This window comes from Macaca nemestrina, chromosome 2 (assembly GCF_043159975.1).
Source record: "Macaca nemestrina isolate mMacNem1 chromosome 2, mMacNem.hap1, whole genome shotgun sequence".
NCBI lineage: Eukaryota > Metazoa > Chordata > Mammalia > Primates > Cercopithecidae > Macaca > Macaca nemestrina.
The window spans coordinates 170,285,684-170,301,253 of NC_092126.1; the positions used below are offsets into that span (position 1 = coordinate 170,285,684).

Genomic DNA, 15,570 nt, shown 5'->3' on the forward strand with positions numbered 1-15,570 from the left:
GCTTGAAACCCAGGACCCTGCTGGGGTGGGCATTGGAGGGAATCTCTTGGAAGACCATGGGAAAAGTGCAGTATGTGGGCCAGAGTGCAAGGTTCCTTAGGCTCAGTCCCTCATGGCTTCCCTTGGATAGGGGAGACTTTAACACCTCATGGTCAGTATTAGACAGATCAATGAGACAGAAAATTAACAAGGATATTCAGGACTTGAACTCAACTCTGGACCAAGCAGACTTAATAGACATCTACAGAACTCTCCACCCCAAATCAACAGAATATACATTGTTCTCTTACTTCATTGCATTTATTCTGAAATTGACCACATAATTGGAAGTAAAACACTCCTCAGCAAATGCAAAAACGGAAATCATAACAAACAGTCTCTCAGACCACAGTGCAATCAAATTAGAAATCAGGATTAAGAAACTCACTCAAAACTGCACAACTACATGGAAACTGAACAACCTGCTCCTGAATGACTACTGGGTACATAACTAAATGAAGGCAGAACTAAAGATGTTCTTTGAAATCAGTGAGAACAAAGACACATCATACTAGAATCTCTGGGACACATTTAAAGCAGTGTGTAGAGGGAAATTTATAGCACTAAATGCCCACAAGAGAAAGCAGGAAAGATCGAAAATCGACACCCTAACATCACAATTAAAAGAACTACAGAAGCAAGAGCAAACCAGCTCAAAAGTTAGCAGAAGACGAGAAATAACTAATATCAGAGCAGAACTGAAGGAGATAGAGACACGAAAAGCCCTTCAAAAAAATCAATGAATCCAGCAGCTGGTTTTTTGAAAAGATCAACAAAATAGACCGGTAGCCAGACTAATAAAGAAGAAAAGAGAGAAGAATCAAATATATACAACAAAAAATGATAAAGGGGATGTTACCACTGATCCCACAGAAATACAAACTACCATCATAGAATACTCTAAACAACTCTATGCAAATAAACTAGAAAATCTAGAAGAAATGGATAAATTCCTGGACACAGACACCCTCCCAAGTCTAAACCAGGAAGAAGTCGAATCCCTGAATAGACCAATAACAAGTTCTGAAATTGAGGCAGTAATTAATAGCCTACCACCCAAAAAAACTCCAGGACCGGGTGGATTCACAGCCGAATTCTACAGAGGTACAAAGAGAAGCTGGTACCACTCCTTCTGAAACTATTCCAAACAATAGAAAAAGAGAGAATCCTCCCTAACTCATTAAAATGAGGCCAGCATCATCCTGATACCAAAGCATGGCAGAGACACAACAAAAAAAGAAAGTTTCAGGCCAATATCCCTGATGAACATCAATGCAAAAAGTCTCAAAAAAATACTGGCAAATGGAATCCAGCAGCACATCAAAAAGCTTATTCACCACAATCAAGTAGGCTTCATCCCTGGGATGCAAGGCTGGTTCAACATATGCAAATCAATAAATGTAATCCAGCATGTAAACAGAACCAAAGACAAAAACCACATGATTATCTCAATAGATGCAGAAAAGGCCTTTGACAAAATTCAAAACCTCTTCATGCTAAAAACTCTCAATAAACTAGGTATCAGTGGAACATATCTCAAAATAATAAGAGCTATTTGTGACAAACCCACAGCCAATAGAATACTGGATGGGCAAGGCAAAAGGCAAGGATGCCCTCTCTCACCACTCCTATTCAATGTAGTATTGGAAGTTCTGGCCAGGACAGTCAGGCAAGAGAAAGAAATAAAGGGCATTCAAATAGGAAAAGAGGAAGTCAAATTGTCTCTGTTTGCAGATGACATGATTGTATATTTAGAAAACCCTATCGTCTCAGCCCAAAATCTTCAAGCTGATAAGCCACTTTAGCAAAGTCTCAGGATACAAAATCAATGTGCAAAAATCACAAGCATTCCTATACACCAATAACAAACAGCCAAATCATGAGTGGACTCCCATTCACAATTGCTACTAAGAGAATAAAATACCTAGGAATACAACTTACAAGGGATAAGAAGGACCTCTTCAAGGAGAACTACAAACCACTACTCAAGGAAATACGAGAGGAAACAAACAAATGGAAAAACATTCCATGCCCATGGATAGGAATAATCAATATCTTGAAAATCGCCATACTGCCCAAAGTAATTTATAGATTTAATGCTATCCCCATCAAGCTACCATTGACTTTCTTCACAGAATTAGGAAAAAACTACTTTAAACTTCATATGGAGCCAAAAAAGAGCCCGCATAGCCAAGACAATCCTAAGCAAAAAGAACAAAGCTGGAGGTATCATGCTACCTGACTTCAAACTATACTACAAGGCTACAGTAACCAAAACAACATGGTACTGGTACCAAAACACATATATAGACCAATGGAGCAGAACAGAGGCCTCAGAAATACACCACACATCTACAACCATCTGACCTTTGACCAACCCGAGACAAACAAGCAATAGGGAAAGGATTCCCTATTTAATAAATGGTGTTGGGAAAACTGGCCAGCCATATGCAGAAAACTGAAACTGGACTTCTTCCTTCCATCTTATACAAAAATTAACTCAAGATGAATTAAAAGAGTCAAACGTAAGACCTAAAACCCTAAAAACCCTAGAAGAAAACCTAGGCAATACCATTCAGGACATAGGCATGCGCAAAGGCTTCATGTCTAAAACACCAAAAGCAATGGCAACAAAAGCCAACATTGACAAAGGGTGTCTGATTAAACTAAAGAGCTTCTGCACAGCAAAAGAAACTATCATCAGAGTGAACAGGCAACCTACAGAGAGGGAGAAAATTTTTGCAATCTACCCATCTGACAAAGGTCTAATATCCAGAATTTACAAGGAACTTGAACATATTTACAAGAAAAAAAAACCCCATCAAAAAATGGGTGGAGGATATGAACAGACACTTCTCAAAAGAAGACATTTATGTGACCAACAAACGTGAAAAAAAGCTCATCATCACTGGTCATCAGAGAAATGCAAATCAAAACCACAATGAGATACCATTTCATGCCAGTTAGAATGGCAATCATTAAAAAGTCAGGAAATAACAGATACTAGAGAGGATGTGGAGAAATAGGAATGCTTTTACACTGTTGGTGGGAGTGTAAATTAGTTCAACCATTGTGGAAGACAGTGTGGCAATTCCTCAAGGATCTAGAACCAGAAATACCATTTGACCCAGCAATCCCATTACTGGGTATATACCCAAAGGATTATAAATCATTCTGCTATACAGAAACATGCACACATATGTTTAATACATCACTATTCACAATAGCAAAGACTTGGAACCAACCCGTATGTCCATCAATGATAGACTGGATAAAGAAAATGTGGCACGTACATACCATGGCAGCCATAAAAAAGATGAGTTCATGTCCTTTGCAGGGACATGGATGAAGCTGGAAACCATCATTCTCAGCAAACTAACATAAGAACAGAAAACCAAACACTGCGTGTTCTCACTCATAAGTGGGAGTTGAACAATGAGAACACATGGACACAGGGAGGGGAACATCACACACCGGGGCCTGTTGGAGGGTTGGAGGCTAGGGGAGGGATAGCGTTAGGAGAAATAAATACCTAATGTACGTGACAGGTTGATGGGTGCAGCAAACCACTATGGGATGTATATACCTATGTAACAAAACTGCACGTTCTGCACATATAGCCCAGAACTTAAAGTATAATAATAATAATAATAATAATAATAATAAACAACTAGGGGAAAAAAGTCTACTTTTCTGTTTTTCACCAGTGTCTTAACATTTCTCTCATATAGATTTTGTTTATTTCTTATTGAGTTTATTCCTAAGTATTTTGGGGCTTTTGTTCTTCTTTTAAGTGGAATTTTGTCTTCCATTATACCTCCAAACTAATTATTCTTTGTTTTTATGAAAGCTACTGATATCCGTGTGTTGCCTTGATATTCTGCTACTTTATTGAATCTTGGTTGAATTAGTTTTAGCACTGATTTTCTAGGGGTTTCTGGGTTGACTGTCATCTCATCTGCAAAAAGACATTGTTTTCCTTGTTTTCTAAGTCTTTCACCTCTAATTGGTTTCTTTTGTATATTTTATTAGTTATAGGACAGTGTTCTATAATAATGGAGATAGTGGGAATCCTTGCCTTGTTTCTGATTGTATGAAAATGCTTTTATTGTTTCCTTTTAAGTAAGGTACTGGCTTTAGTACTGAGGTCTTTTTTCTTTCTTTCTTTAAATTTTTTAAATCATTGTTATTTTTAGTCTTTTTTGAGACAGGGTCCCACTCTGTCACCCTGGCCATAGTGCAGTGGCATGATCACAGCTCAGGTGATCCTTTCACCTCAGTCTCTCACCTCAGCCTACTTCAGCCTCCAGTAGCGGGACTACAGGCGTGCAACCACCATACTCAGATACATTTTTTTTTTTTTAAAACAGTGCTAAGGAAATACCAATCATTCTTGTTTTCTTGATTGTTTTATTTTAATCAGTAATAAGTTAATTTTATCAGACTTTCAGTATGTATAATCATATGAGTTTTCTGCTTATGTCTCTTAATATGGTGCATTATGTTATGAGTTTCCTAATATTGCACTGTCATTGCATTTCTGCAATAAATTCTATGTGGCCATAATGTGTTATTTTCATTAATGGAGTATTGGAGGTTGTTTGTTAATATTTTATTTAGTATTCTTGTGTTAAAATTCATAAATGATATTCTCTGTAGTTTTTTTGTGTCTGCAACCTTTATCAGATTGAGATAACAATGCGATACTTGATTTCATAAGAACCATCTGGAAGATTTTTCTAATTTTTTAAGTCCTGGAATAATTTATATAGTACTGAGACTATCTGTTTTTTGAGGCTGATAGCTTTCCTGCTTTAAAACTATTTGTGCATGTGCATGGTGCTTTTTTTTTTTTTTTTTTTTTTTTTTTTGTGGTGAAGTGCCATAATAACTTTGCTTGTTTATTTAAGCTTCTATTTCTTCTCAAGCCAATTTTTATAAGTTATATTTTCTTAGGAAATTTTCCATTTCATGTAGGTTAATCAGTGTATTTCTATAGAGATGTACCAATAATCTCTATACTTCTAAAAAAAGTTTGTTTCAGTGCTTACTTGTTCTCCTCAATCATTTATTTTGGTTTGTTCTCTTTCTTAAAATTAGGTTATTTAGTGGTTTGCCTATTTAATGAATTTTTCAAAGAACTAACATTTTTAACTTACTAGTTAGAGGTCTAGTTTTCTGATTCCTTCCTCATCAATTTTTGCTTTTATCTTTATTTCCTTCCTTATGCATTTTTTTGGTTTACTTTGTTTTTCTAGTAACCCTAGTTGAGAATTTAATACATTAATTTTCATTCTTTTATTTTTAATTGATAAACATGTTTAGGGCTCTGAATTCTACTCTGATCACTACTATAAATGTGTACCATACATTCTGGTATGTAGTGTTTTGTTACTTTAGGAATGAGGTAATTTCAGTTTATATTTTCATGTTTACTTAAGAATTGTCTAATAGAAGATTTAAAAAAAATTTCCAGAGTCTCTTTGTTTTTCTAATTTTATTACATTACATTCAGAGTGTGATTTGTAATATTTCCACCTGTGGAACTTAATGATGTTTTCTTTGTGACCTAATATATGATCAAATTTTTACAAATGTTCCATGTATGTGCCTGAGAAGAAGGTATATACTCTAACAAGGTATAAAGTTCTAAAGGTATATCCATAGATCTACCTCATTGCTTATGTTGTTTAATACTTTTGTATCCTTACTTATTTTTGCCACTATTTTCTTCTGAGAATGGTGTATTAAAGTCTCCTACTACTAGTATGTTTCTATTTCTCTTTGCATTTTATGTTTAAGTATATTTAATTGTTTGGTGTTAAATACTTCCTTTCTTATAAAAGTGATTATTGTGTTTTTTGGTACATGTGTTTTGGAACATAAGTGTTGTATCTTCATTGTGATTTTTAACTTTTAGCATTATAAAGTATGCTTTGTCACATTTAATACCTTTTGACTTCTTTTCTACTTCGTCTCACATCAGGAATGAAACTTCTACTTTTTTCTTGTTTACAATTTCCTGGCTTATCTTGGCTTTTTACATATAGCTTTCTGTATTTTAGATCTTTAATGTATTTAGCCTTCTGGAATTATTTTGTATTAAGTATGTCTCTTGTATACAATGTAGACTTCAGTCTTGACTTGTTAGACAATTTGAAAATATTATTTTAATTGAAGTAAGCTTATAACACTTACTGGTATGTTTGATGTTAACTTTATCACATTATTTTATAGTACTGTTTATTGTACTACAATTACATTTTCTATGTGATGTTTCTTCTCTGTTCTTTTAAAAAATTTGGTATTTAGGAAGTTTGTAATTTTGTTCTGGTGGTTACCTTTATATATATACCTTTTATAGAGCCTTTAATCTTGTTTTCTTTTTTTACATACCATTGTCAGGTATGTCAGTTAAAATTTTTTTTTGTTTTAATTTCTACCTATTGCTTGTACAATAAGTGAGTTTTTCTATGTTCCTATTCTTTCCATTATTTTCTCTCTATCCTTCTCCCCATTTTTAGTTGTATATTTTGCTTTGACAGAACATGAAGTATTTACATACTATGCTTCCATGTGTATCCCATTTTTGTTTTTGTCTTATAGCTACAATTAAGTATATTAAATATCCCACAAGTTTGGTGGCTTAAAACAACAGAAATTGATTTCTTTCCAGTTCTGGGGGCCATAAATCCAAAATCAGTTTCACTAGGCCAGCGTCAAGATATCAGTAGGGCCACACTCCCTCCAGAGGAGAAGCTGCTCTGGAAGAGAATTTGCTCCTTGCTTCTTCCAGCTTCTGAAATTGTGGCTGCAGCACCCCAATCTCTGCCTCTGTCTTCACATTATCTCCTCTGTGTGGGTGTCAAAGATCTTCCTCTGTCTCTTATAAGAATATACATGAAATAAGAAAAAATTTAAAAAAAAAGAATATACGTGATTGCATTTAGGGTCTACCCAAGATAATCTCCCCATCTCAAGATTCTAAATTGTAACTGAAGAGGCTTCGCCCACCCCTTTTTTGCCATATAAGGTAATAGTGACAGGTTCCAAGGTTTCGGACATGGAATATCTTCAGGCATTATTGTTTAGCCTACCATGGTCCTTCCAGTGGTCCCCAAAGATCCATCCCAATATCCTTCAATTTTCAGCTTCATTTCAAGTTCAGAATCTCATCTAAATATCATTAGCTCAAAAGTCCCAAATCTCATCATCTAAATCAGTTATGGGAGGACTGGATAGAATCCATCCTGGTGCAAAATTCTCCATTTGTGGTCCTATGAAACTAGAAAACAAGTGGTCTGCTTTCAAAATACCATGATGGGACAGACATAGGATGAAAGTTATAGACATTTCCATTTTACGAGGGAAAATCAAGGAAGAAAGATATCAGCAGTTCCAAGCAACTTTGAAATTCAGCAGGGCAAATACTATTAGGACTAATGATCTGTGACTTGAATCTTTACCCTTCTGGATCCATGGCTCTGCCCTGTACCTGTGGCTCTGGCTTTGGCCTCTGTGCCTGTGGATCTGCAGCTATGGCCACATGTTCTTACTTACTTGTGGGAGCTAAAAATTAAAACTATTGAACTTACGAAGATAGAGAGTAGAATGATAGTTACCAGAGGCTGAGAAAGGTAGTCTGTAGACTTTTTGGAGTCTAGCACCCTTCCTTCATTTCATCCTGCCTTTGTGTCTTTCAATTCAAGCTAGCAGTATTTCTGTTGGTATAACATTCTCAAAAGATCTTGTTCTTGTGTATGTCATGGTCATCTATTCCATAGACAGATCTTTCCTGGATAATCCCATCTTTATTGTTAGCTTCTTCTGAGATCATTGGGAGGACCCATGAATCACATGCTTTAGTCAGAACTAGCAAAAGGTTATTCAGCCACACTCTTGCCCTTCTCTCCAGAGTATGCTTTCCTAACAGCGACTTTACTAATCTCTTGCAATTTGGACAGGCTGAAAACTTCTCAAAACATCAAGTCCTGGTTCCTTTTGCTTAAAGCTTTTCCCCCCATTTATCTCTTTGTTCTTGCTTTTATACTAAGCCTCCAGAAGAAGATAGGTGGTACCTTCAGCATTCTGAGAAATAAACAAGTGAATCAGACAGTTGAAACTTAAAATATCAACCTTATCAGTGATAAAAATGTTTATAGCATAATGCTTAGCTCTGTAACCAATGTACTTGTAATTACTAACCCCTAAACTGCAGCGCCTCTTCTCACTCTATCTAGCCTCTCCCTGACACACAGGGACAGAGTATGCTGTGGTCAGTTTACTTCATTGATGGGCAGAGACTGGCTGCTCTGTGGACAGGCTCCTTTGTAGGACAGAGAAACCAAAAGGAGCTGAGCCATATATGCTTAATTACTTTACTCTAGAGAAAGAGAGAGGAGGATGGAGCCATACCACAAAACTGCAGAGAGGGCAAACATGCCTATGTTAGGGACCGAGGTAGGTAGGAAACTGGGAGGCAGGTGGAATGATTCTTTCTAACACTGAGGTGATAGGCATTTTTGCTATCTACCTGTCTTATCAGTTAAAGTGAATAGTGTTTTTTCTTTGACTATGAATTACTAAAAGCTCCTTCAAATCAAACATGTAACTATTTGGACAGTTTAAATGATGGCACCTATTTTTATATAAATTAGTATAATATACATATAAATTAAATAATATAATTTAAATAATATAAATATAATTTAATTTATATAATAAAATATAATTAAATTATATAATCAATTTATATAATTAAATTATAAATTAAATTATATAATTATATAACATTTATATAATGATATATAATTAGTTATATAACTATATTATATAACTATAATTGATTATATAATTAAATTATAAGTTATAATTAAATTATAATTAAATCTATATGCATATTTATATATAAAATTAAATTTATAATTATATAAATATAAATTACAATTAAATTAATTTATAATATAGATAATATAAATTAAATGCCTGCTGTCATTTAATTTATATTTAGATTATGTTAATTTATATTATAATTCTAATGTAGCTTATTGTTCTGTAATTTATAGGTTTCTCCAGCAACTGACGGAAGAGAATTCTGAGTTAATTAGTAAGTTGTGGACTGATATTCAGCAGAAAATAGCAACCCAGTCACAAGTAACTCCTCCAGGAACACCATCACCTGCTCTTTCATCAGGGGAACAAAGAGGTTTGTTTCCCTTTTGCATTATTTCTAGTTGCCTGCTTTATTAGGTTCATTCTTGAATGCAGTGATTTGTAAAGGAATGTTAGAGTTTTGACTGCCTTAGCCTAATTGACTAAAATACTGATGGATCTGTCAATTGAAATACTTTCTTAAGAAGTTTGTTCACTTGAGATACTTCTGGAAATGTTCTTCCTTTTAGCTGCTCTGAATGCTACCAATGCTGTCAAGAGACTCCAAACCAGGCTTCAGCCTGAAGAATCTACTGAGACTCTAGACTCAAGCTATGTTGTGGGACACGTGCTGAACTCAAGGAAGCAAAAACAGCTGTTAAATAAAGGTTCAGTCCCTTAATTTACAAAGATGAATTATTAAACATGTAACTTGATACAGCTGTCTTAATCTCTTAGTCAGTGTTTTTTCCCCTTAATCTCATCCACATGGTTCCAACTAAGAGTTTGTTGAATGGTAGCTAAGAAATGTCTCCTACCACATGTAACTCTGGAACGGTGGTTCTAGTGCATTCATTATAGCTAGTGTAAATCTGGTTTAAACTGTTTAATTTTTATGAGAGAAATAGTGATATCATCTATGAAAGCCTTTTATAAAGTGTGAACGATAGTCAAAAGTTTTTCTAGTAGTTTTCTGGTCATAATTTTTCCTGGTCTTAAAATAGAATGACTTCTCTCATTATCAGTGAAAAGAAAACCGAATTTGCATGCTCTTTCCAAGCCGAAGAAAAACATGTTATCAGGTAGCACAACTTCTGCAGACTTACCAAATAGGACTAATTCCAACCTGGACGTCCTCAAACACATGATACATGAAGTGGAACACGAAATGGAAGAATATGAGCGGTGGACAGGTCGCGAGGTCAAGGGACTGCAGAGCAGTCAGGGTCTTACAGGCTTCACTTTGTCATTGGTGAGCTCCCTCTGTCGCCTGGTTCGGTACCTTAAAGAGGTAAGAACATTAGGTTATTAGAGTCTTCTCTTCAGACAGAAATGCATGAGTTTTTTTTCCTCTCCATTTATTGCAACCTCCAAATAAAGTACAGTCAAATTTGAATAGCTTTGTTTAAAATACCTCAATTTTAGATTATCTGCAGTAAAGGCTTATCCCTTAAATCTTTTCTGTCATTAGTTGATACATGCTCAGATAAGTGATTTTAATTTTAATAAGAGCTTTAGCAATATAATTAGTAGGGTAAATCTGCCATTTATATAATTATATCTTGTGCTAATATTAAATATTACCGTTTGACAGTTGTAGATTAAATAGAACTGTTAACTGTGTCTGCATTCTATTGCTATTCTCTGCTTCCTACTCCCACGTTCAGTTTGGAGAGTGGCATTGCCTATAAGTGGTAGACTTGATATGTGGGAGAATTCTTCATGTTCCCTTTATGTCTGGAAACTCATGTACGGCTTCAGTGTCTAAGTGGGAGATGTTTTATTGTTGTAAAAAATAATTTATAAAATAAGCAAGAATTATTTGTTTGGCTGGGCACGGTGGCTCATGCCTATAATCCCAGCCCTTTGGGAGGCCGAGGTGGGTGGATTGCCTGCGGTCAGGAGTTTAAGACCAGCCTGGCCTCAATATGGTGAAACCCTGTCTGTACTAAAAATACAAAAATTAGCCGGGCATGGTGGCGGGTGCCTGTAATCCCAGCTTCTGGGGAGGCTGAGGCAGGAGAATTACTTTCACCTGGGGGGCAGAGGTTTCTGTGAGCCGAGATCACGCCACTGTACTCCAGCCTGGGCAGCAGAGCGAGACTCTGTCTCAAAAAAAAAAACAACGAAGAATTGTTTGTTTAATTTGATTTCAAGTAATCATCCACAGAATGTCACAGAATTAGAGTTAGCTATGTGTTTCATCTTTGAAAATCTATTTAAACTGTTATGTACTTAAGCCTGTTATACAAATATGACAAAAATGTTTAAGAAAACTTTATTATTTAATAAGATAGATTTGCCAACTTAATACAGATGTTTCAGCGTCTCTATAGCTGTCTTCCTAAAATTGAATTGCTGTTTTTTTTTTTGTTTTTTTTTTTGAGACAGGGTCTCACTCTGTTGCCCAGGCTGGAGTGCAGTAGTGGCATGATCTCGGCTCACTGCAACCTCCACCTCCCAGGTTTAAGTGGTTTTCCAGCCTCAGTCTCCCAAGTAGCTGGGACCACAGGTGCATGCCACCACACCTAGCCAATTTTTGTATTTTTTTGTAGAGACAGAGTGTCACTATGTTGCCCAGACTGGTCTCAAACTCCTGAGCTGAAAGCAATCTGCCCATCTTGGCCTCCCAAGGTGTTGGTATTACAGGCGTAAGCCTCCACACCTGACCCTAAAATTAACTTTTTAATTAAAGATTTGTTGTATTGTCAGACCTATTAAAACCTTAACATTCTTTCACCCTTAACTCAGGAATCTTCAGCAGTATACTTTTGGCTCTTGGAAAGTATTGCAGGCTTAGAAGCATGTACTTTTTTTTTTTTTTGAGATAGAGTGTTGCTCTGTTGCCAGGCTGGAGTGCAGTGGCACGATCTTGGCTTGCTGCAACCTCTGCCTCCCAGGTTCAAGAGATTCTCCTGCCTCAGCCTCCTGAGTATCTGGGACTACAGGTGTACGCCACTATGCCCAGTTAATTTTTGTATTTTTAGTAGAGACGGGGTTTCACCATGTTGGCCAGGATGGTCTCGATCTCTTGACCTCGTGATCTGCCCGCCTTGGCCTACCAAGGTGCTGGGATTACAGGCGTGAGCCACCGCAACTGGCCAGAAGCATGTACTTTTAAGTTAATCACTTGCTTTACAAAGTTAAACCATTTAAAGTTGTCATTTATTTTAAATTATATTTTAACAAGTTTAATTTTTGAATTGGCGATATAGTCACGTTATGAAATTCAGAGATACAGCAGATTGTACTAATTCTCATCACTAACTTCCAGCTAGCATGTTTGCTTACTTCTAGCCAACTATTATTACCAGATACCAGTGTATCTTTCTAGAGATGGTCAGTGTATATTCAAACAATATGTATATGTATATCCCTCTACTTTCTTTCTACAAAAAATATAGTGACTTAATTTTATATAACATTTTGTTCATTTTATTCTATTTAAGGAAGGGAAGAGGATAAAGCAGCACATTTTCTTTAATTAAATATAATAAACCGTTTAATAAAAATCTTTGTCATTACTGTCACATAATATATGCTTCTTTGTAAATACTTCTTTGCCAGCTTTGAGTGCAAACTTTTAGTTTTCAACATGTGAGGCTATTGGTGGAAGTTTATTTGATATCTTTTTGCAGAGTGAGATCCAGCTACGTAAAGAAGTAGAGACAAGGCAACAACTGGAACAAGTATTAGGTGATCATCGAGAGCTCATTGATGCTCTGACAGCTGAAATTCTTCGTCTTAGAGAAGAAAATGCTACTACACAGGTACTCAGATGAGATCCCAACTTTGTGTGTTCAGTGGTATAAAACATCTTTAAACACGTACTGGATTCTCTTAGAGTTGCTTTTGGTTTAACTGTGTTGATGTGATTACTTATCAGTCATTATTATCATCAGTGGTAGGTATTATTGAACATTTATTAAATGGAGGTACTATAGTAGAAGCTTGGAAGTAGCATATGGACTGTCTCCCTGTCTTTAAGAGACTTACTATTTAGTGGGAAGACAGAGTCTGCATTTAAATTATAACTACCAGTGTTACAGTAGTTAATCCAAAATGTGAAATGAGTGTTATGATAGCCACTTTTAATTTCAAAGCAGCAGAAGATGGCCTTTGAGGAGTCCTTTTGCAATCACATCAGATGCCATTTACAGTTATTCACAGTATCTTCATATTTGTTACATAAAGTCCTCTTTGCTGCTTGACTAATGGCTCCTTTTCTTTTTTAAAAGACTTACACAGTTCTCTTGTGGAAAACCTATTGCTTCCATGCTGCATTGAGCATTCTTCCTTTGTGCACTTTTTTTTTTTTTTTTTTTTTTTTTTGAGATGGTGTCTCACTCTGTTACCCAGACTGGAGTGCAGTGGCATGAGTTCATTGCAGCCTGGACCTCCTGGGCTCAAGTGATGCTTCCACCTTAGCCTCCCAAGTCACTGGGACTACAGGTACATACCACCATACCTAGCTAACTTTTTATGTTTTGTAGAGATGGGGTTTCACCATATTTCCCAGGCTGGTCTTGAACTCTGGGGCTCAAGCGATTCGCCCACCTTGGCCCTTGAAAGTGCTGGGATTACAGGCATGAGCCACTGCACCTTGCTTCTTTGTGTACTTCTGATACTGTCTGGATATTGGTATTATTGCGTTCATCAAATTGTTTTATACTTACATGTGTACTTGTCACTGAGACTGTGTGCTTCTTGAGTGTACACAGTCTTACTTTATTCGTCCTTTTTGTTCTCATATGGTAGTTATTATTACTTTTATTTATCAGCCAGAAGAGACTAGACAAGTGATGGAGAAATTGTGTTTGTGTTAATGGACATTAGATGATGAGATGTATACTTTTTTAAATTGATAATATAGGGTTAGGCACAGTGGCTCACACCTTTGATCCCAACATTTTTCAAGGTGGGCAGATCACTTCAGGCCAGGAGTTTGAGATCAGCCTGGGTAACAGAGTGAGACCTGTGTTTACAAAAAATAAAAATATTTGCTGGGCATGGTGGCGTATGCCTGTAGTTCTAACCGCTTGGGAGGCTGAGGCAGGAGGATCACTTGAGCCTAAGAATTCGAGGCTGCAGTGAGCTACGATTTTGCCATTACACTCCACCCTAGGTGACAGAGTGAGACCCTGTCTCTAAAAAAACAAAACAACAACAAAAAACCCAAACCACATACAAATTTGATAATATAGTTCACATACCATTAAGTCCACCCTTTTAAAATGTACCATTCAGTGTTTTTAGTATATTTGAAGTTGTATGCCAGCACCATTATCTAAATCCAGAATATTTTCCTCACTCCAGAGAGAAATCCTGTACCCTTTAGAAGTCACTCTTCAGTCTCTCTTTTTGTGAATTTGCCTAATACAGATATTACATAGAAATTGAATAATGTAATATGTGCTCTTCTTTCACTTAGCATAATGTTTAAGGTTAATTTATGTTTAGCATGTATCAGTACTTCATTCCTTTGTATTGCCCAATAATATTCCATTGTATGGATATACCATATTTTATTTATCCCTTCATTAGTTAATGAACATTTGGGTTATTTTTATGTTTTGTCTGGTATGAATAATGCTGCTATGAACATTCATATACATATTTTTGCAGAACATAAGTTTTTAATTATCCTGGGAAGATGTGCAGTTTTAAAATGTACTGATTTACTTAACAAATCTTTGTTGAATACCCGCTGTGGGCCTGGTACTGTTCTAGGTACAGGAAATAGAATAGTGAACAAAATATAGAAAACTTTACCCTCATGGAGCTTACATTCTAAATAAATCCTAAAAACAGAAAGTTGAAGTATAGTGAGTTAGATGGTGATATGTACTTCGAAGAAAAATAAAGCACGTAAAGGCATAGGAAATGCACAGGATGGGGTAGGATGCAGTTACAAATGAGATGGGCCATTCCTGTCTGAGGAAGTGACATTTGAGCCAAGACCTGGAAGAGGTGAGGAGTGAGCATGTGGGTAGTTGAGAGAAGAGCAGTCTGGGCAAAGGAAAAGGAAGTGCGAAGGTCTTACGGTGGGAGTGTGACTGGTGAACTTAGAGTCATCAAGGAGATCAGTGGGGCAAGAGTAGAGTATGGGGAAGAGAGAGGTAGGAGATAAGATCAGGTAAGCCCAATCACATAGGGCCTTGCATGCTGATTAAAGACATGGGCTTTTATGCTAAGTGAGATGGGAAACCACTAAAGAGAAGAGATGTGATTTGTCTTGGGTTTAAGAAGATCACTCTGGGCTATGTTTAAACTAGATGAGAGATTAGTGCCCTTTCTTGGGTTGCAGTGCCCTTAGTGTCTTATAACACCCCTAGGCCAAAAACAGTTCTACTTGTTAAGTCCAAACAACTATATCCTAACAACTGAGGGGCTGTTTGAGGAAAAGTATTACTTTTTCTTTAGTAACTACATGATTTACTAATGGGTTATATATACCTTTTGAGCACTGTACCACTTCTCAATGCTTGGAATCAGTTGGGACACAATCATTCTTATTTCCTGTTCCACACTGATTTTCCCCCAGAACTTTTTTTTTTTTTTTTTTTTTTTTTCTTTTTAACCTAGCAACTGCTGAAAGCCCAGCCATGAGAAGATTTGACATCATCAAAAGGAATGTAATGCAATCTGACATTGAAACTG

At 36.2% G+C, this 15,570-nt stretch overlaps 1 protein-coding gene across 6 annotated transcripts in view; it reads left to right on the top strand.

The window, feature by feature from the left end:
* The window catches only part of LOC105470387 (spindle and centriole associated protein 1), a 64,160-nt gene that overhangs the window by 28,350 nt on the left and 20,240 nt on the right, over positions 1-15,570 (top strand). For all 6 annotated transcript variants that reach the window (XR_980487.2, XM_011722311.3, XM_011722313.3 and 3 more), the window contains 4 exons: positions 9,105-9,244; positions 9,441-9,578; positions 9,936-10,201; positions 12,549-12,680. Coding sequence is in view for 5 of the 6 variants with exons in the window: in XM_011722311.3 (XP_011720613.1) it covers positions 9,105-9,244; positions 9,441-9,578; positions 9,936-10,201; positions 12,549-12,680 (676 nt within the window). In the remaining variant the exon portion in view is untranslated. The remainder of the gene's footprint in view (positions 1-9,104; positions 9,245-9,440; positions 9,579-9,935; positions 10,202-12,548; positions 12,681-15,570) is intronic.